Raw genomic sequence first — 15,196 nt, forward strand, 5'->3', positions numbered from 1 at the left:
TTATTGCATTCCAACAATGATTATCAGTTTTTAAAATTCATTTAGAATAGATATAACACCTATTGTAGGCATCTCTTTGATGTTCACATCCAAGAGATGATGACATTGTTTGTTACACGTTTAGACTTTATTATTGGATTTCCGGAATCATAAAAGTCGTTTAGATAATACACAAAAACATTACCTGTTGAAGTAAACATACTTCTAAACAAATTCAGTGATGCATAAAATTCAATAAAAATTTTTTATCAGTTTATGATAAAAGAATTAGCGTCTCGGGCCTGTTGGACCCACCTTGCTCGGATAAGGGTAATGTCGTCCACTGGTCATTTCCACTTCAACTTCGTAACGCGTTTTATGATGTCTTCCACTCCAGTTCTTCGCCGTGTCTCAACATTTCGTATTCTGTCTCTTATAGTTAGGCCCAGAGCCGGATTTAAAGCAGTGGAGGCCCCTGGGCAGAATTGTTGTGGGGGCTCTACGTCTACCATTAAAAAAATGTTGATATATTTTTATAACTATCTATATTTTTAAATAGAGTAAAATTTAAAATTAAAATTTGTTACAGTAAAATATTAAAAATAAACATAGTAGGATGTAGGGTTGAAGTCCAAAAACTTTTCGAGACTTTTTACTTGAACATTCCTTGACTATGTCGGACATGTCTTATTGGTTGAAGACATCGTGTTCAATGCTCATTATAGAGAGATGATTCAAACGCTCTTCGCCCATCATAGATCGAAGTCAATTTTTATTAAGTTTTGAGAATTACCCCACTACAGTTAGTTGGTATCAGAAATATAAACGAAGTATCAGCTCAACATTTGAAAACGCATCATTCACATTCTTTTCTTCTAGCAATCGGTACATTTAAAGTTCTTTGCTTATATTTAATGAGCAGATATCCTCTTTGAAAAATTCTACACATTGTATTAGTTCTACACCTAGGATTTCATCTAAATCATTGCTATAGATGTCAGTACCTAATCTTTGATAGCTCTGAAGCTAAATGATGTCTTCTTCTTCATGTGCTATGCTTGATTATCGAGCATTGGCTATCAAATTGGCTATAGTAATTTTGTTGACGGTAGCTCGGAAAAGGGATGTAGAGGATCTGTTAAACCATTCTCTCAGGTTTTTAAGCCATGACGTTCTTTTTCGACCCGCCCCTCTTCTTCCGTCTACATTGCCTTGTATTATTAAATGAAGTATATTATAACTCTCCGGCGGGTGTCGCATAACATGGCCAAAATATTGTAAATATATGCACAAAAATATATCTAAATGATATAAAAATCCAAAATTGGAATGAATGCATTTATATTATGCAGAAAACCTCTGACTTTAAGAGGTAATGAGGTGATCTATAATAGCGATAAAATTTTGAGTCCTAAACTCTTGAGATGTTCCATAATCCAGTGGAGTCAGTCGAATATTCCGTAGTCATTTTCTATGTGTCGAATAGTCTTGACTTCCGCTTACCATCGCGCCTCGCGTCTCATATGCTTTGAAATTGTCACGTCTTGACTGTACAAATTCTTTAAGTGATCTAAGTGCTGCCACTCCTGAATTAAGGGCAATATTTGGATCTTGGAGAATATGACGTGGACTGTTTGTTTTCTCTAAGATTTCATTCCAAAATATTGGAAATATTCCTGTTTACAGTAAGCACATTCGATTATACAAACAGTTTGTATCGCTACGAGTTTTAAATTGTTGCTTCTGAAATTTTGGATAAGTCTACTTTAGTCTGATTATAATCTTTAACTAGTGCTTTTGTGGTATCACTTCTGGATAACCATCTAGTAGTATTTACTCTTTTAGGAACAATAATATTTCTGCCACGGTCTGCGTTGCTGTCGCTTAAAGATGCAGCTTTTAAATATTTGATTAACAAGCTGTATCTATATGTAGAGGAAGTGAAAATACATATATGTAGTTCTTCTAAGAAATCAGATAATGCTGTAGCAGCAGAACAACACTCAGCTGAAGCTTTTGCAACTAAATTTAAAGAGTGGACGGCACAAGTGTTTGTATAAAACAAAAATAATTCTATGTGAATAATTTGCTATTTTTTGCGTTTGAGGCTTTGTGGGGGCCCCCGGAATGTGGGGGCCCCGGGCAGCTGCCCAGCCTGCCATTCCTTAAATCCGGCCCTGGTTAGGCCAATGATTATGGATTATGGATCTTTCCATTTTTCGTTGTGCTAGTTGTAATTTTCTTATTGATGCTTTGATCAATGTCGCACTGATTAAATGCTTTTCTTTTTGACTTTATTGGGATGTTTTCATTGAACACGTCTCTAAATTTGTCATACGCTGCCCATCCTAAATTTTTCTAGATAATTCGCATGTTTGGTTGTGTCTACTTATTCGTATTTCGTGGCCCAGATCAGTGGCGGATCCAAGGGAGGTGTCACGGGGTCGTGACCCTCCCCCCGACGAAAATAAATATCATTTCAATAATCCTAAAAAACGAATAACCGAGAGACGAAAAACCCACTTATCCTAGGGGTGGTAAGCTAAGTTATTTTGCATCAGAGAAAAGTAATTTAATTACCCTCAAGATCCATGACCCACCCAAAAAAAAAATCTAGATCCGCCACTGGCCCAGATAGGTGTACATATTTGTCAAGTGTTTCGATATCCCAGTTTTCTAGTTTCAATGGTCCGCTATGTACTAAATTGGTGATCATTTTAGTTTATTCCAACTCTACTTTTTGAGAAACTTATCGTCGTATAGGGCAGTCAATGAGGGTACTTATCTCCGAATTCCATCCTACTATATTGATTTATTTGATAGTTTCACAGTAAGTAGGGAATAGTTCATGAAACAAAGTCTACCCTATGCCGATGTGCGCTTTTATCTTGGTGGTGGTTCCCACCCCTTCTCGGGAGTGAAAAATGTTTTGGTTAAAATAGCTACTGAAGAGGCTAGAGAACCTAATTTTAAGTAAATACTTTTCTATAATTATTTTTTGAAAACTCAATATTTTTTGAGTTATTCGTGGTTGAATATTTTCATTGAAAAATGACACCTCTTCGGCCGGATTTTTGTGAATACCTTAAAAACTATGTATCTAACAAAAAAACTATACAAAATATTTCTGTAGGTTATAAAAAAGCAAAGAGATTCGTTCGCCTTCTTAAATCTTCTAAGTTAAAATATAAAGACGGATATGAGTCCTTATGAGAGTTTTTAGCGCGGTGATTTTATCAAAAAGGATTTGTAATTGTAGATTAGAGAGATTAAATTAAAACTGTTTTAGAAAGACAATCTACAATAATTTAAGGATTCTATACTATAGTTATAGGATAATATACTATAGTTATTACGCATATGAATTGCAAATTGTAGATTGCCTTTCTAAAACAGTTTTAATTTAATCCCTCTAATGTAAGCATCAAAAATGTACTGATGACGAACATGGCCAGTTGTTAAAGTACCTAACTTTTTTATTATCCAACACAAACGAATAAATAAAAAAAAAGAATGTTAAGAAAATATGAGGCTATAGTTGGGTTTTAATTTCAGTATTTTATAAATGCTAGAATATTCCACAGGGTGATGTGAACTTTGAGAAAAAACACAGTTTGATTGGTGCACCTGGTATACAATGAAAATTTACCTGTTTAGCAATAATATTATTGCAGTGGTATTGCTAAAGAATCAGGCTATAATATGTTCAAAAAATAACTTAAATCGGTCAACAGGTTTAGGAAATATGAGACATCAAAAATGACCAAATTTTTAAGGGGGCCGATTTTTATGCACGTAAGTTTATGTATACGATAGTAAAAATGACTCATGGCACACGGCGGTGGCGGCAGAGCGACGGTCATTGTCTCGAATTTATCGGAAACAACAGGCACCTGTTATTCCTTTATTTATTTCAAACTGTCTTAGCATTGTTTTAGACTATTTAAAAAATTATTTTTTAAACAATGGTCTTAGTTTTCACTGTTCGTAACATCGTTCCGATTGTGACTCTATTGTGTGTAGTACAATCTTGTATTGCTTGCTTCCGTTTGCTTAGGTTTGTGTTTGCGTGTTTTTAATAATTTAGATGTGTAGTTCATACCGTAGAAGTATACCGTATTTGTTAATTTTTACCATATTCTCCGGCTAACCCGGATTTTCGATAACAATGGTCTATACAAAAATGTTCTACATAAAATTTAAAACAAAAAAAGTCCTATACATAATTGTTATAAAATCAACCGTTCCAGAGTTATGGAGGGTGAAAAGTGGAGATTTTTGATACTTTTTATATTTTCTGGACAATTTATAATATTATTACTGATGAAGGAAATTTTCTTTAACAGGATTGTGTTTTGTAAATAAAATTTGCTATTTCTGTGGCCGATGGTATGTTAGTGATTAGCCCTTGAAGAAACGTCAACCTCACCACCCAAAATCACCATCAATTGCCCAAAAAATATAAAAAGTATCGAAAACCTCCACTGTTCACCCTCCGTAACTCTGGAACCGTTGATATTATAACAATTGTAGAAGCAAGTGACTTGCTTCTACACAGGCATGATGTGAAAGTGTCATATTTAGCTCAATGGTTACCTCGAGCGTGAAACATTGGATATTTTATACATCCATCAGAGCCTATTTTACTTCAAATCGGGCCCGAGGCACTACGCAATTTTCAGGCCTCTAAATATAATTTAATAATAATAACTTTTTTTAAAGTACTAATTTAATGATTAAGTATTTCGATGGGAAATAAGCCACAATCAAATTGAAAAAATAATTTTATTAACGTTTCGACGCCCAAATCGGGTGTCGTTGTCAAAATACAAAATACCTACTACTAAATTAAACAAAAATGTTGTTGCTAAGTAAAAAAATTCTTCTAATAATTTATTTAATCTGACTCATTTAAATTGGCAATTCAGACGTATATTTTACATTTTAAAGTAGAAGACTTTAAAATGATATCGCCAATATTTAAGAGTTGCGTTCCTGGGACGACTTTATTAAAAGATAGTCCATTCGATTACACGAAATCAATCCCAACTCAAGAATATCAATCAATAAGATTTGGGCGTCGAAACGTTAATGAAATTATTTTTTCAATTTAATTGTGGCTTATTTCCCATCTAAATAGTTAATCATAAAAATGCCACAAGGAAATAGCTTCAGAACAATATTACTTTAATAGAAATATAGTTGCACCAGAAATTTAAATTGTTATTAACAATAAATAAAATTTATATTTAAACAATTAAACATTGTTAGTTTATTTAATATAAATTTTTAAACATGAGTAAAAATTGAATAGGTATAGAGTTCATTATTGGTACATTATAGATAACAATAAAACTTGACTAACGTGCTAATTGATGAAATATATTCAGCAGATCGCTCATGTTGAATAACTGTCCTAAATTGATATCTTCCCAGTCATTATACCCATCGGAAGTTAGAAGAACAATTTTCGTGGAAAACAGCTTACAAACATAACAATAAACACGGATACATTTAGAACTGTACACTAACCACTCGCGAAGAATTTTTTCCCCATTAGCTTTCGTTTTATAAAAAATCGCACTTTACCAATAGTCGAGGAAATGAAGCTGAAAAAATGACAAAACCTCGCAATTTTTTCGTCCAGCATTGATTTGTACAAAAATTTGAAATTAGGCTTATTACAACCTCTAGTTCATTTTCTATATTGAGCTGTTGTACGCTTTTGGTTTTGTAAGGATAAAAACTACCCCTAATTGTAAAAAATTATAAAATAACATTTTAAACTTTAATATTGTCAACATTTGGTTCTTCTTAGTTACATAATGAATGTTTTATGCTTTAAGATATACTATCATAATATTTTAACCCTTAAAACCACCCTTGTTGGAGCTATATATAAAAAATATACTTATCCTAAACGAATAATTTCGGCTTTCATCGATTTACATAAAAATTTGGGATTATGATCATCTCACCCTGTACTTATATTCTATATCATGCTTAAGGGCGTTGATTATTTTTAGGGGTGTAAACTACCCCTTATTGTCAAAAAGTATATAAAAACATTGTAAACTTTAATATGGGTAAAATTTGGTTTTGATTGGTTAACTAATGATTGTTTTATACTTTAGGATATAATATGATAATATCTCAACCCTTAAAAACCACCCTTAATAACATTACAGTTTTTATAAGTAGATATTTTAATAGGTCTATACAGAAAAAAAAAGTAGAATTAAAGAATTACAAAAACATTTATTTACACAAAAATACGAATTTACAAATACAAATACAAATACAAATAGTTTTTTAGTCATCTTCCAGTATACGAACCGGTTCTGTGGTATTATACATACATTGAAAATGATCCATAAGCGGACTATCCGAATTTTTCGAAAAAAAAAATTCGTTTTATAAACATAGCTCCTTCATTTTTGGCGGTGAAAATTTTTTTCAGAAATGACTTTGCAGGATTTTTGAAGAGTTATAAGACTGTGTAAACTAAATTCCGTAAGATCCCTCAGTTTTTAATTAGCGTAGGTTTAAATGGCTCGAATAAAGGGGTGTTTGCTCGTAAATAGAGGTTTTAAACAGCAATATCTCTCTAACTGTTCACTGTAATGAAAAATCTATGCACAAGAGAATTTTAGTTAATAATGAAGCTACAATTTAGTAGTCTGTCATTTTTTGCGTATCTCCAGTATTTTCGGAGATATTTTGAAGTAAAAGGTGAAAAATGGTTAATTCCAAAAAATCAATTTTTCTTTAAACTCCAATTTTTCTAAAATTAGGCCTTTTAAATAGGTCAAACTTTTTGGGTGTATTGATAATACAAATATAAAAGGAATTACAGAAAGGTAAAGACCAATTTTTAATCAGGAGGATAGTTATGGGGTTGTTTGCACTGATTTTTTCATAGAGAAAAGCAGGTACCGACCTTTTTTTGATCATAAGTCGCTTAATTTTCAGACTAGAAGCTTTATATTATTTTTTTTTGTAAGGCTTAACTGTATACTTTGAAAAAGAGTATTTAAGTTTTCCTCGAAAATTGCAAATTTTTTCCGTTATTTTACTTTGAATATTTCAAATTATGCATTTGACGAAAAAAGCTAACTTTTAACATGTCGTATCTCGGTTTGTGTTGGTCTTAGCGATATTACAGAAAAATAATCTGGTTTGTGCTACTAAAAGATACAATTTTTATGTTCACAGTTTTTTTGATTAAATGCATATTTTTCGAGGTATTCTCAAAAAACCCTTTAAAGAAGTCGATTTTTTCATCGAAAAACTGTTACTTTCAAGCGCGAATAACTCAAAAAATATTAGTTTTACGAAGAAAATGTAAAAAACATTTTTTCTTGTAATTACTTTATACATCGATTTACATAGTTAAAATGTAATAAAAAATTCCCGCCCCCGAGATGGGGTGGCAACCACCCCCAAGGTTTTAGCGTACAGCGGCATGATGTAGAAAATGATCCTTGGACTATTCCTTACCTTCTTTGAAAATTTCAAGTAAATCCATGCTGGACGAAAAAATTGCGAGCCAAAATGCTTCATTTCCTCGACTAAAATGTCTGGTTTTATTATTATCCAATTGTGTAACAAACTCACTAATTTTATCAATATTTTGATTCGGTCGATTACTTATAAAATATTGTCGAAATTCCAGATGTTTTGGATAATCCCCTATATCGCTAGGAAAAGAATTACTGACATTGTCGTTTTCTATAGACGACAGAGAAGCACTTGTGCCAGGTGTGAAGTCACTTGAAAATCAACAGTGGAGTCATCATTTTCTTTGATTGCAACTCACCCTTCATCACATAATTTATTTCCACTATCACTAGTCATCGCAGATTGATTAGAAACAAGATGGGAAGACGAACTTCCTTTTTGTGCACTGTTGTGGGGTGTAAAAAATGATAATATTGTATTTTTTCGTGCCTGTCGCGGCAACACACACAGTGCGCCGTTTCTGTTCTATTAATTTTTGCTTTTTTTGTTTTTCACTGCCACTTAAATGTTTGCAACTCATGATAATAACGAAACGATTAGTTAAGAAAAATAAATGTTTAAAGAAATTTAATAAAATGACTAATGATTAATGAATAGATTAGTTGAACTAACAAAAAGCACAGGACTGAAAACCAATACAAGAAGCAAGACCTTATCTGTGCAGAAATCGACATCAAATTAAATATTAAATTTAGTGCGTTTTGAATAAATACTATGCGTAATATATTTATACTTAAAAGATAATAGTGAAGATACCTCTTGTTAATCCTTTGGAGTAGTGTCTAACAATTTTGTTTATTTTTATTGATGTCGACAAGCCAATCTACTCTTATTGTTATCATTTCCTGTTCATGAAATCAAAGAATTTTGAAAATTTATTTTGTCATTGCAATAATTTTTTGTGATCTTTCCGGGCCCCATTAAAATGCGGGCCCGAGGCATGTGCCTCACGGGCCTAGTGGTAAAATAGGCTGTGAGTCACGTCACTTTTATATGTTCCTATGACGGATTAATTTTAAAGGGTTTTTACCCTAATATTTTTACTTTGGTGGTTAGCATGTTTGATTCAAGAAACACTGATGATGATCGGTCAGCCGATTGAAAACTAGTTCTGTTTGTTTTATGATGTAGCCCTGTATAGGGATTTTAACAAATATACCTTTTATAAAGAATTTCATGGTTTTTATAAAAAAAAATTAAGCTAGTAGCAACGCCCTCTCTTATCGAATCGCAAAACTTATTGAAAAACCTAGTATTAAATAAAGATTTTTTAAGTTTCAGACAATCCCCAAAATGGCCGAGGGGCAGGTGGATGAGATTTATGAAGACGATGACCCATTAGTTGGTACCGATGAAGAAGAAATCTTTGAAATTGACGTTAAACCAGATACTAGCGCAAGCACACCATCTGAATTTAGACTAAGCACACCAGTCCTTAAACTTTCAACTCCAAGTACATCAAACAAGAGAGGAACAAAACGGAATAATACATCTGAAGTATCTTCCATTGATACGGCAATTAAGAAGTTGCAAAAGATTTCAGAAACTAAAAAAAATTCACCCAGTCATCTGAAAACTGAATTTGATTTCTTTTGCCATAGCTTGGCTATTCAATTAAATAATATGCCACTTAAGCGAGCCCTAATTTGTCAGTCAAAATTGCAGTCGGTAATGTTAAAGGAACGTCTGTCGCAAATGGGAGACAATAATTCAGCAGACCATGAGAAACAGCATAGTGTGTCAAATTCTCCATCACACTCGTCAAATTCTGAGGAAGAAGATTCTACACATGAAGAACCTTCCCATCCCAAAACGTAAGCATTATTAATTGGTTATACAGGAGGGGATATACTGTCAAAAGCTTTGGCTTCACTTATAAACATGAATATCATGTATAATATGAATATTATGAAGTAATTACTGTATGTAATAATAAATAAATATTAATAAAATAAATGATGTTCCTTGTGTTCTTGGGTAAAAGCACATATTCATTTATGTAAGAGTAAATAAGGTCCTCTACTCACAATCCGTTTATTACATTTCGAAGAAGGTAAGAATAAGACATGTATGACGACAGAGATTTTGCAAATAATGGAAGAAAGAAGGAAAAACAAAAACGATAACTCCACGTATAAAACATACAACGAGAGATACAGAAAAGATCAGAGAAACCAAACAGAAAGAACTGGAGAAAAATTGCTTACAAATCGAAATTCTACAAAGTAAATACGACGACTTCAACGTGCATAAGAAGGTAATAGAAATTACAGGCAAATGTAAAAACAGAAGAATAAGTAAACTTGTTAATGAAAACGGAGAGATAATCGTAGACAAAGAGAGTATCGATAATACCTGGAAAAAGTACATACGAAATTTATTTTTTGATGAAAGGGAGAACCAGTCCCCAATACCTACGGAAACAGGACCACCTATACTAATTATTTATATGGGAAATAAGCCACAATTAAAATGAAAAAAATAATTTTATTAACGTTTCGACGCCCAAATCGGGTGCCGTTGTCAAAATACAAAATATTACTGTAATATTTTGTATTTTGACAACGGCACCCGATTTGGGCGTCGAAACGTTAATAAAATTATTTTTTTCATTTTAATTGTGGCTTATTTCCCATATAAATAATTAATCATAAAAATGCCACAAGGAAATAGCTTCAGAACAACACCTATACTAGTGGCGAAAATAAAAGCAGCCATAACATGTATCACTAAAAGAAGGGAGATCTCCAGAACCAAACGGAGTACAATCTGAATTTCTTAAACTTCTTGATGATGAATCTTTAAGAATACTATGTAAAATCTTCAATTATATCTATGACACGGGCAATATCCCAAGAGATTGGCTGATTTCAGAATTTATTACCTTACCAAAGAAACGGGGAGCAAAAAGTGCGGAGAATATAGGCTAATAAGTCTAATGAGCCATACATTAAAACTTTTTCTTAAAATTATATATCGTAGAATATACAAGCTATGCGAACAGAGAATACAAGACACACAGTTTGGATTCATGAAAGGCGTATGTGCAAGAGATGCACTGGTTAGTCACAGGTATTATTTTAAAGATGCAGAGATATGACTTGAGATATTTACACCTGCTTTGTGGACTATTAAAAAGCATTTGATACAGTCCAACATCGAAAAAGATGGATGTTCTAACAAAAGCCCCAATGGATGATAAACACCCGAGTATAATACAAAAATTATACTGAAACCAATCAGCCACAATAAGAACAAATCTTGGGGATCAACCAACGGAAGCGATTCAGATTCTACGAGGCGTTAGACAAGGATGTATACTTTCGCCTATATTATTTAACCTTTACTCAGAGAAAATATTTAGTGAAGCCTTGGACAATTGCGAACATGGAATACTCCTAAATGGAGAACGCCCAAACAACATCTGCTATGCAGACGACACCGTTATTTTTGCAGACAATTTGAACAGTTTACAGCAACTAATAAACAAAGTAAATTAATTAAAGCCTCGGTTTCCTCGAAAGCGGCACCTACAAACTGCGACCGTAACACTGCGATGAATGACGTCATAAAAAACTGTACCACGCAAAATAATAGCGGTGGTTTCCAAGGATGCGTTGGAAGCCACCGCTTGCTGAGTTTGCACATTCCATTTCCGCAGTGAAGAACATTGAATTTTTCACCGTAATCTGACGTAATTCATCGCAGTGTTACAGTGGCAGTTTGTCGGTGCCGCTTTCGAGGAAACCCAGGCTTAAGTGAAAGATTTGGACTACAAGTAAATATATTAAAAACTAAATTTATGATCATCAGCAAAAATAAAATTAGAGATGCCCAACTGCTTATCAAGAATACAGCTGTGGACCGAGTAAAACAGTATACAGTCGGAAAAGTGAAAGATTACCCATGCGCATGAACGATCACATCAATCACTTATTTTGTATTTGCTGTCTTTTTCTATAACAAACGTTTGTTATTTATGGAAAAAGACGGCCAATACAAAATAAGTGATTGATGTGAACGTTCATGGGTAATCTTTCATTTTTTCGACTGTAATAATTATCTTGGAACAATAGTAAACGAACAATGGAATCACTAACAAGAAATAAAATGTAGAATAGTGAAGGCTAAAAGTGCATTCAATAACATGAATTTAAAAGCCTTAATCTGGAGATAAAAGTAAGGCTCCTACGATGTTATATCTTCTCAATATTATATTACGGAGTTGAATCCTGAACACTCACTGAAGCGATGGAGAAAAAACTTGAAGCCTTCGAGATGTGGCTATATAGGCGAATCCTAAGGATATCATGGACGGACAAGATAAGCAACGAGACCGTATTACGAAGAATGGGGAAAGAAAGGGAGGTGATGTATAACCATTAAAAGGAGAAAGTTAGAATATCTTGGACACATAATGAGAAACTGCAATAAATTCAGATTCCTGAAGGTAATCCTTCAAGGCAAAGTATTCGGAAAGCGAGGAATTGGGAGAAGAAGTATATCGTGGTTAAAGAACCGGAGGAAATGGTTCTCTAGAACAACAACTAATCTATTTAAAACATCAGTTAATAAAATAATTATAGCCAGAATGATCGCCAATATTCGAAACGAATGCACCAAAACAAAAAGACAATAAAGTAAGATGAGGCGATCTGTTTCGCTGTTTACATGTTATATAGCATCGACAGGCCCACAAGAAACTTAGGATATCAGTACAAGATATATTTATAGTTTCGTTAGCTGCTGATGGTTAATGTTAACTAATGATGTATGTTGTTGGTGTTGGTCCCTGTCCCCTGTCATTAATTTTTTGTGTATGTAATAAATTATGAACAAATCACAGTAAGGACATCTTCTTCTTGTAGTGCCTATTCGTTTCGGATGTTGACGACCATGATGTAGTGATGTTGATTATAGTTACTTTCGAGTATTCGTTACAAATCGTTACTTTTGTATAAAGTAATCATTTAAAGTATTCGTTACTTTGATTACTATTATTACTTTTGTTACTTTTGTATTTGAGTGCCGGTAATCATATCGAGAATCGTATTTCTCAGTAGGTAGGTATTTTGTATAGGTATTCCGATATAACAGCGACTTTCGCCATTCTGTTTAAGGGATAAAAATGATTTGATTACTAGGATCGTGCTATGATTCGTGCAGGAAGATCGTGCACTGATAATATATTCGTTCTGCAGCAGGTAATAGAAAAACGGAAGGCAAGGAATCTATCTACCCACCTATTGTTTGTAGATTTGGAGAAGGCATACGATACGGTACCTTTGAAAAAACTGTTTCAAACATTGACGAAGGTAGGTCTCAGTAGAGAGTATGTGGATGCTATCGCAAATATATACAAATATGCAAGAAGTGTCGTTAAAGAAGGAAACTTTATATCTCAATCATTCCCTATATCAAAGGGGCTTAAACAAGGATGTTGTCTGTCTCCGACTTTATTTAAAATATATATTCAGTCATCGCTAGAGCAGTGGAGGAAACAAGTATCCGGAATGGGAATAGACATAGGCAGTGGTAAATGTCTAACAACTTTGTTTTTTGCAGATGATCAGGTAGTCGTAGCGAATGATGAGGAAGACATGGACTACATGTTTAGAAAACTAAAGAAAGAATATGAAAAATGGGGCCTCAATATGAATATGTCAAAGACAGAGTAACGAATAGTTACTTTTTCAACATCACTGCCATGATGGCAATCTGTACTTTGCACACTGCTGCTCTAAAAAGATTTGTGGTTGATATGTTGAACCACGTGCGCAGATTTTTCAGCCAGGAAATCCTTCGCCTTCCTGGTCCTCGCTTTCCTTCCACTTTTCCTTGCAAGATTAGTTGCAGCAGTTCATATCTTTCACTGTTCCTCATGATGTGACCGAGGTATTCGATTTTGGCTGTTTTTATTATGATTAACAGTTCTTTTTCTTTTTGCATTCTCAGCAAAACACCCTGATCAGTAATGTGATCGGTATAAGATATCTTCAGGATTCGATGATAAAGCGACATTTAGAAAGACTCAATTTTCTTGCAGGTGGCGTCTGTGAGAGTTCACAACTTAACTCCGTACAACAGTATAGGAACAATATAACATCGTAGTAACCTGATTTTTATGGGTATCGACAAATCATGACATTTGAATGATTTAGCCATTTTTTGAAATGCAGATCTTGCTTTCTCTATCCTAAATTTGATTTCTATTGCATGGTCCCAATTTTCATTGACGTTCGTACCAAGATAGGTGTATGTTTTTACTCTTTCTATTTGTTGACCGTTCACACTGATTTATCCAAATTGCTGTTCCTTCTTAGAGATCATCATACATTTTGTTTTCTTAGTGTTTGGTGAAAGTCCGTATCTCTGAGTGACTTCTGCGATTCTGTTCATTAACTCCTGGAGGACTTCAGAACTGTCAGCGAATACCACCGTGTCCAATAAGGACTTACGAACGTAAAACACATAGTATATATTTATTAGCCCAGTGGTTGTCACATTTTAATAAGCATTTGTTGGTCTTCCTTTTTTTATTGTAACTTTGAAACAGTGGCGGCCCGTCGGGTAGGCGGCCTAACCTCTTCAAATGTACAATAATAAATTATTTATTAAGAGGCTACAGTAGCGATCAACAGGTAGCAACAAACGCGTTCCAAGATTGCGGCTCTAATTTTGAATATTTTGTTGAGATATTTGGCACACATATTCGTAATATAATAAAGAATGGCGGTACAGCCCACATAACAATTTCATGTTCTTAGTAGATTCATAGAACATACTTTTCAGAAAAAGTATATACTTAGAATATGCGTAATTCCCATTGCGAATGTGCAGAGCATATACTGAGTATATACTACATTACAGTACTTAAACGTTCTGTGTATATACTTAGAATGTACTATCGCACATATTTTTAGTATATGGGAAGAATGTTCCAAGGATGTGCTATATTTCTCAGAAGTATGTTTTCAACATCACCCAATCTCATCCTAGGTTCTACTAATATATTATATGTACATATTCTAATTGCATATGAGAATGTAGTTATTACATTCTACAATATTACGTAAAAAGTAAGTATAAAATATATAAACTTTAGTTAGTTATATAGGTACCTATGTATAATAAATATTATATGGGTAAGTAGCCTATATATAAAATATAAGTAATATATTTAGTTATTAGGTGCACATCAAAATAAAAATGCTGCTTATATATTATATAATAGCCAAATATATATAATATGTATGTAAATTACTAAAATTTATAGATATCTATATACATTATACATACTTTTACTTACTAGGTATTTAGGAAATATTGAAGTACCAATATGAATTTATTATTTTCAAGCTGCTTTTTATGTTCTTAAAAATGTTTTAGTCCTTGTAGCTAGAAATACTTAAATGCATAAATGCCTAACCTAACTGTAGAACTGTACTGGAAACTATTCCCCACCCCCTCATCTATGAAACTATTTTCATATTTTGCCCTTTTGTTACCTACCCCCTTCCCTTGTGCAGATATAAAATATGCAATGCAAGGGTCAGAATGACAATGAATGGCCGTTTCCGGATTCCCGAAAATTATAGGTAAAAATATTTATGGTATAAACTCAAATCAAAATGGTATATTCATTTCAATTGAAAACGAAACGAGAATTTCTCATTTTTGTTCAATAGAATTAATA

The 15,196-nt window shown here is 33.2% G+C and overlaps 1 protein-coding gene across 2 annotated transcripts in view; it reads left to right on the forward strand.

Moving 5' to 3' along the window:
* The window catches only part of LOC126880563 (52 kDa repressor of the inhibitor of the protein kinase-like), a 30,856-nt gene extending 21,443 nt beyond the window's left edge, over nucleotides 1-9,413 (forward strand). For both annotated transcript variants that reach the window (XM_050644510.1, XM_050644511.1), the window contains one exon: nucleotides 8,776-9,413. In XM_050644510.1, the coding sequence (XP_050500467.1) occupies nucleotides 8,776-9,318 (543 nt within the window). In that variant the 3' untranslated portion in view covers nucleotides 9,319-9,413. The remainder of the gene's footprint in view (nucleotides 1-8,775) is intronic.
* Nucleotides 9,414-15,196: the final 5,783 nt, after the last annotated feature.

Source organism: Diabrotica virgifera, chromosome 2 (assembly GCF_917563875.1).
Source record: "Diabrotica virgifera virgifera chromosome 2, PGI_DIABVI_V3a".
In the NCBI taxonomy this organism is placed as follows: Eukaryota; Metazoa; Arthropoda; class Insecta; order Coleoptera; family Chrysomelidae; genus Diabrotica; species Diabrotica virgifera.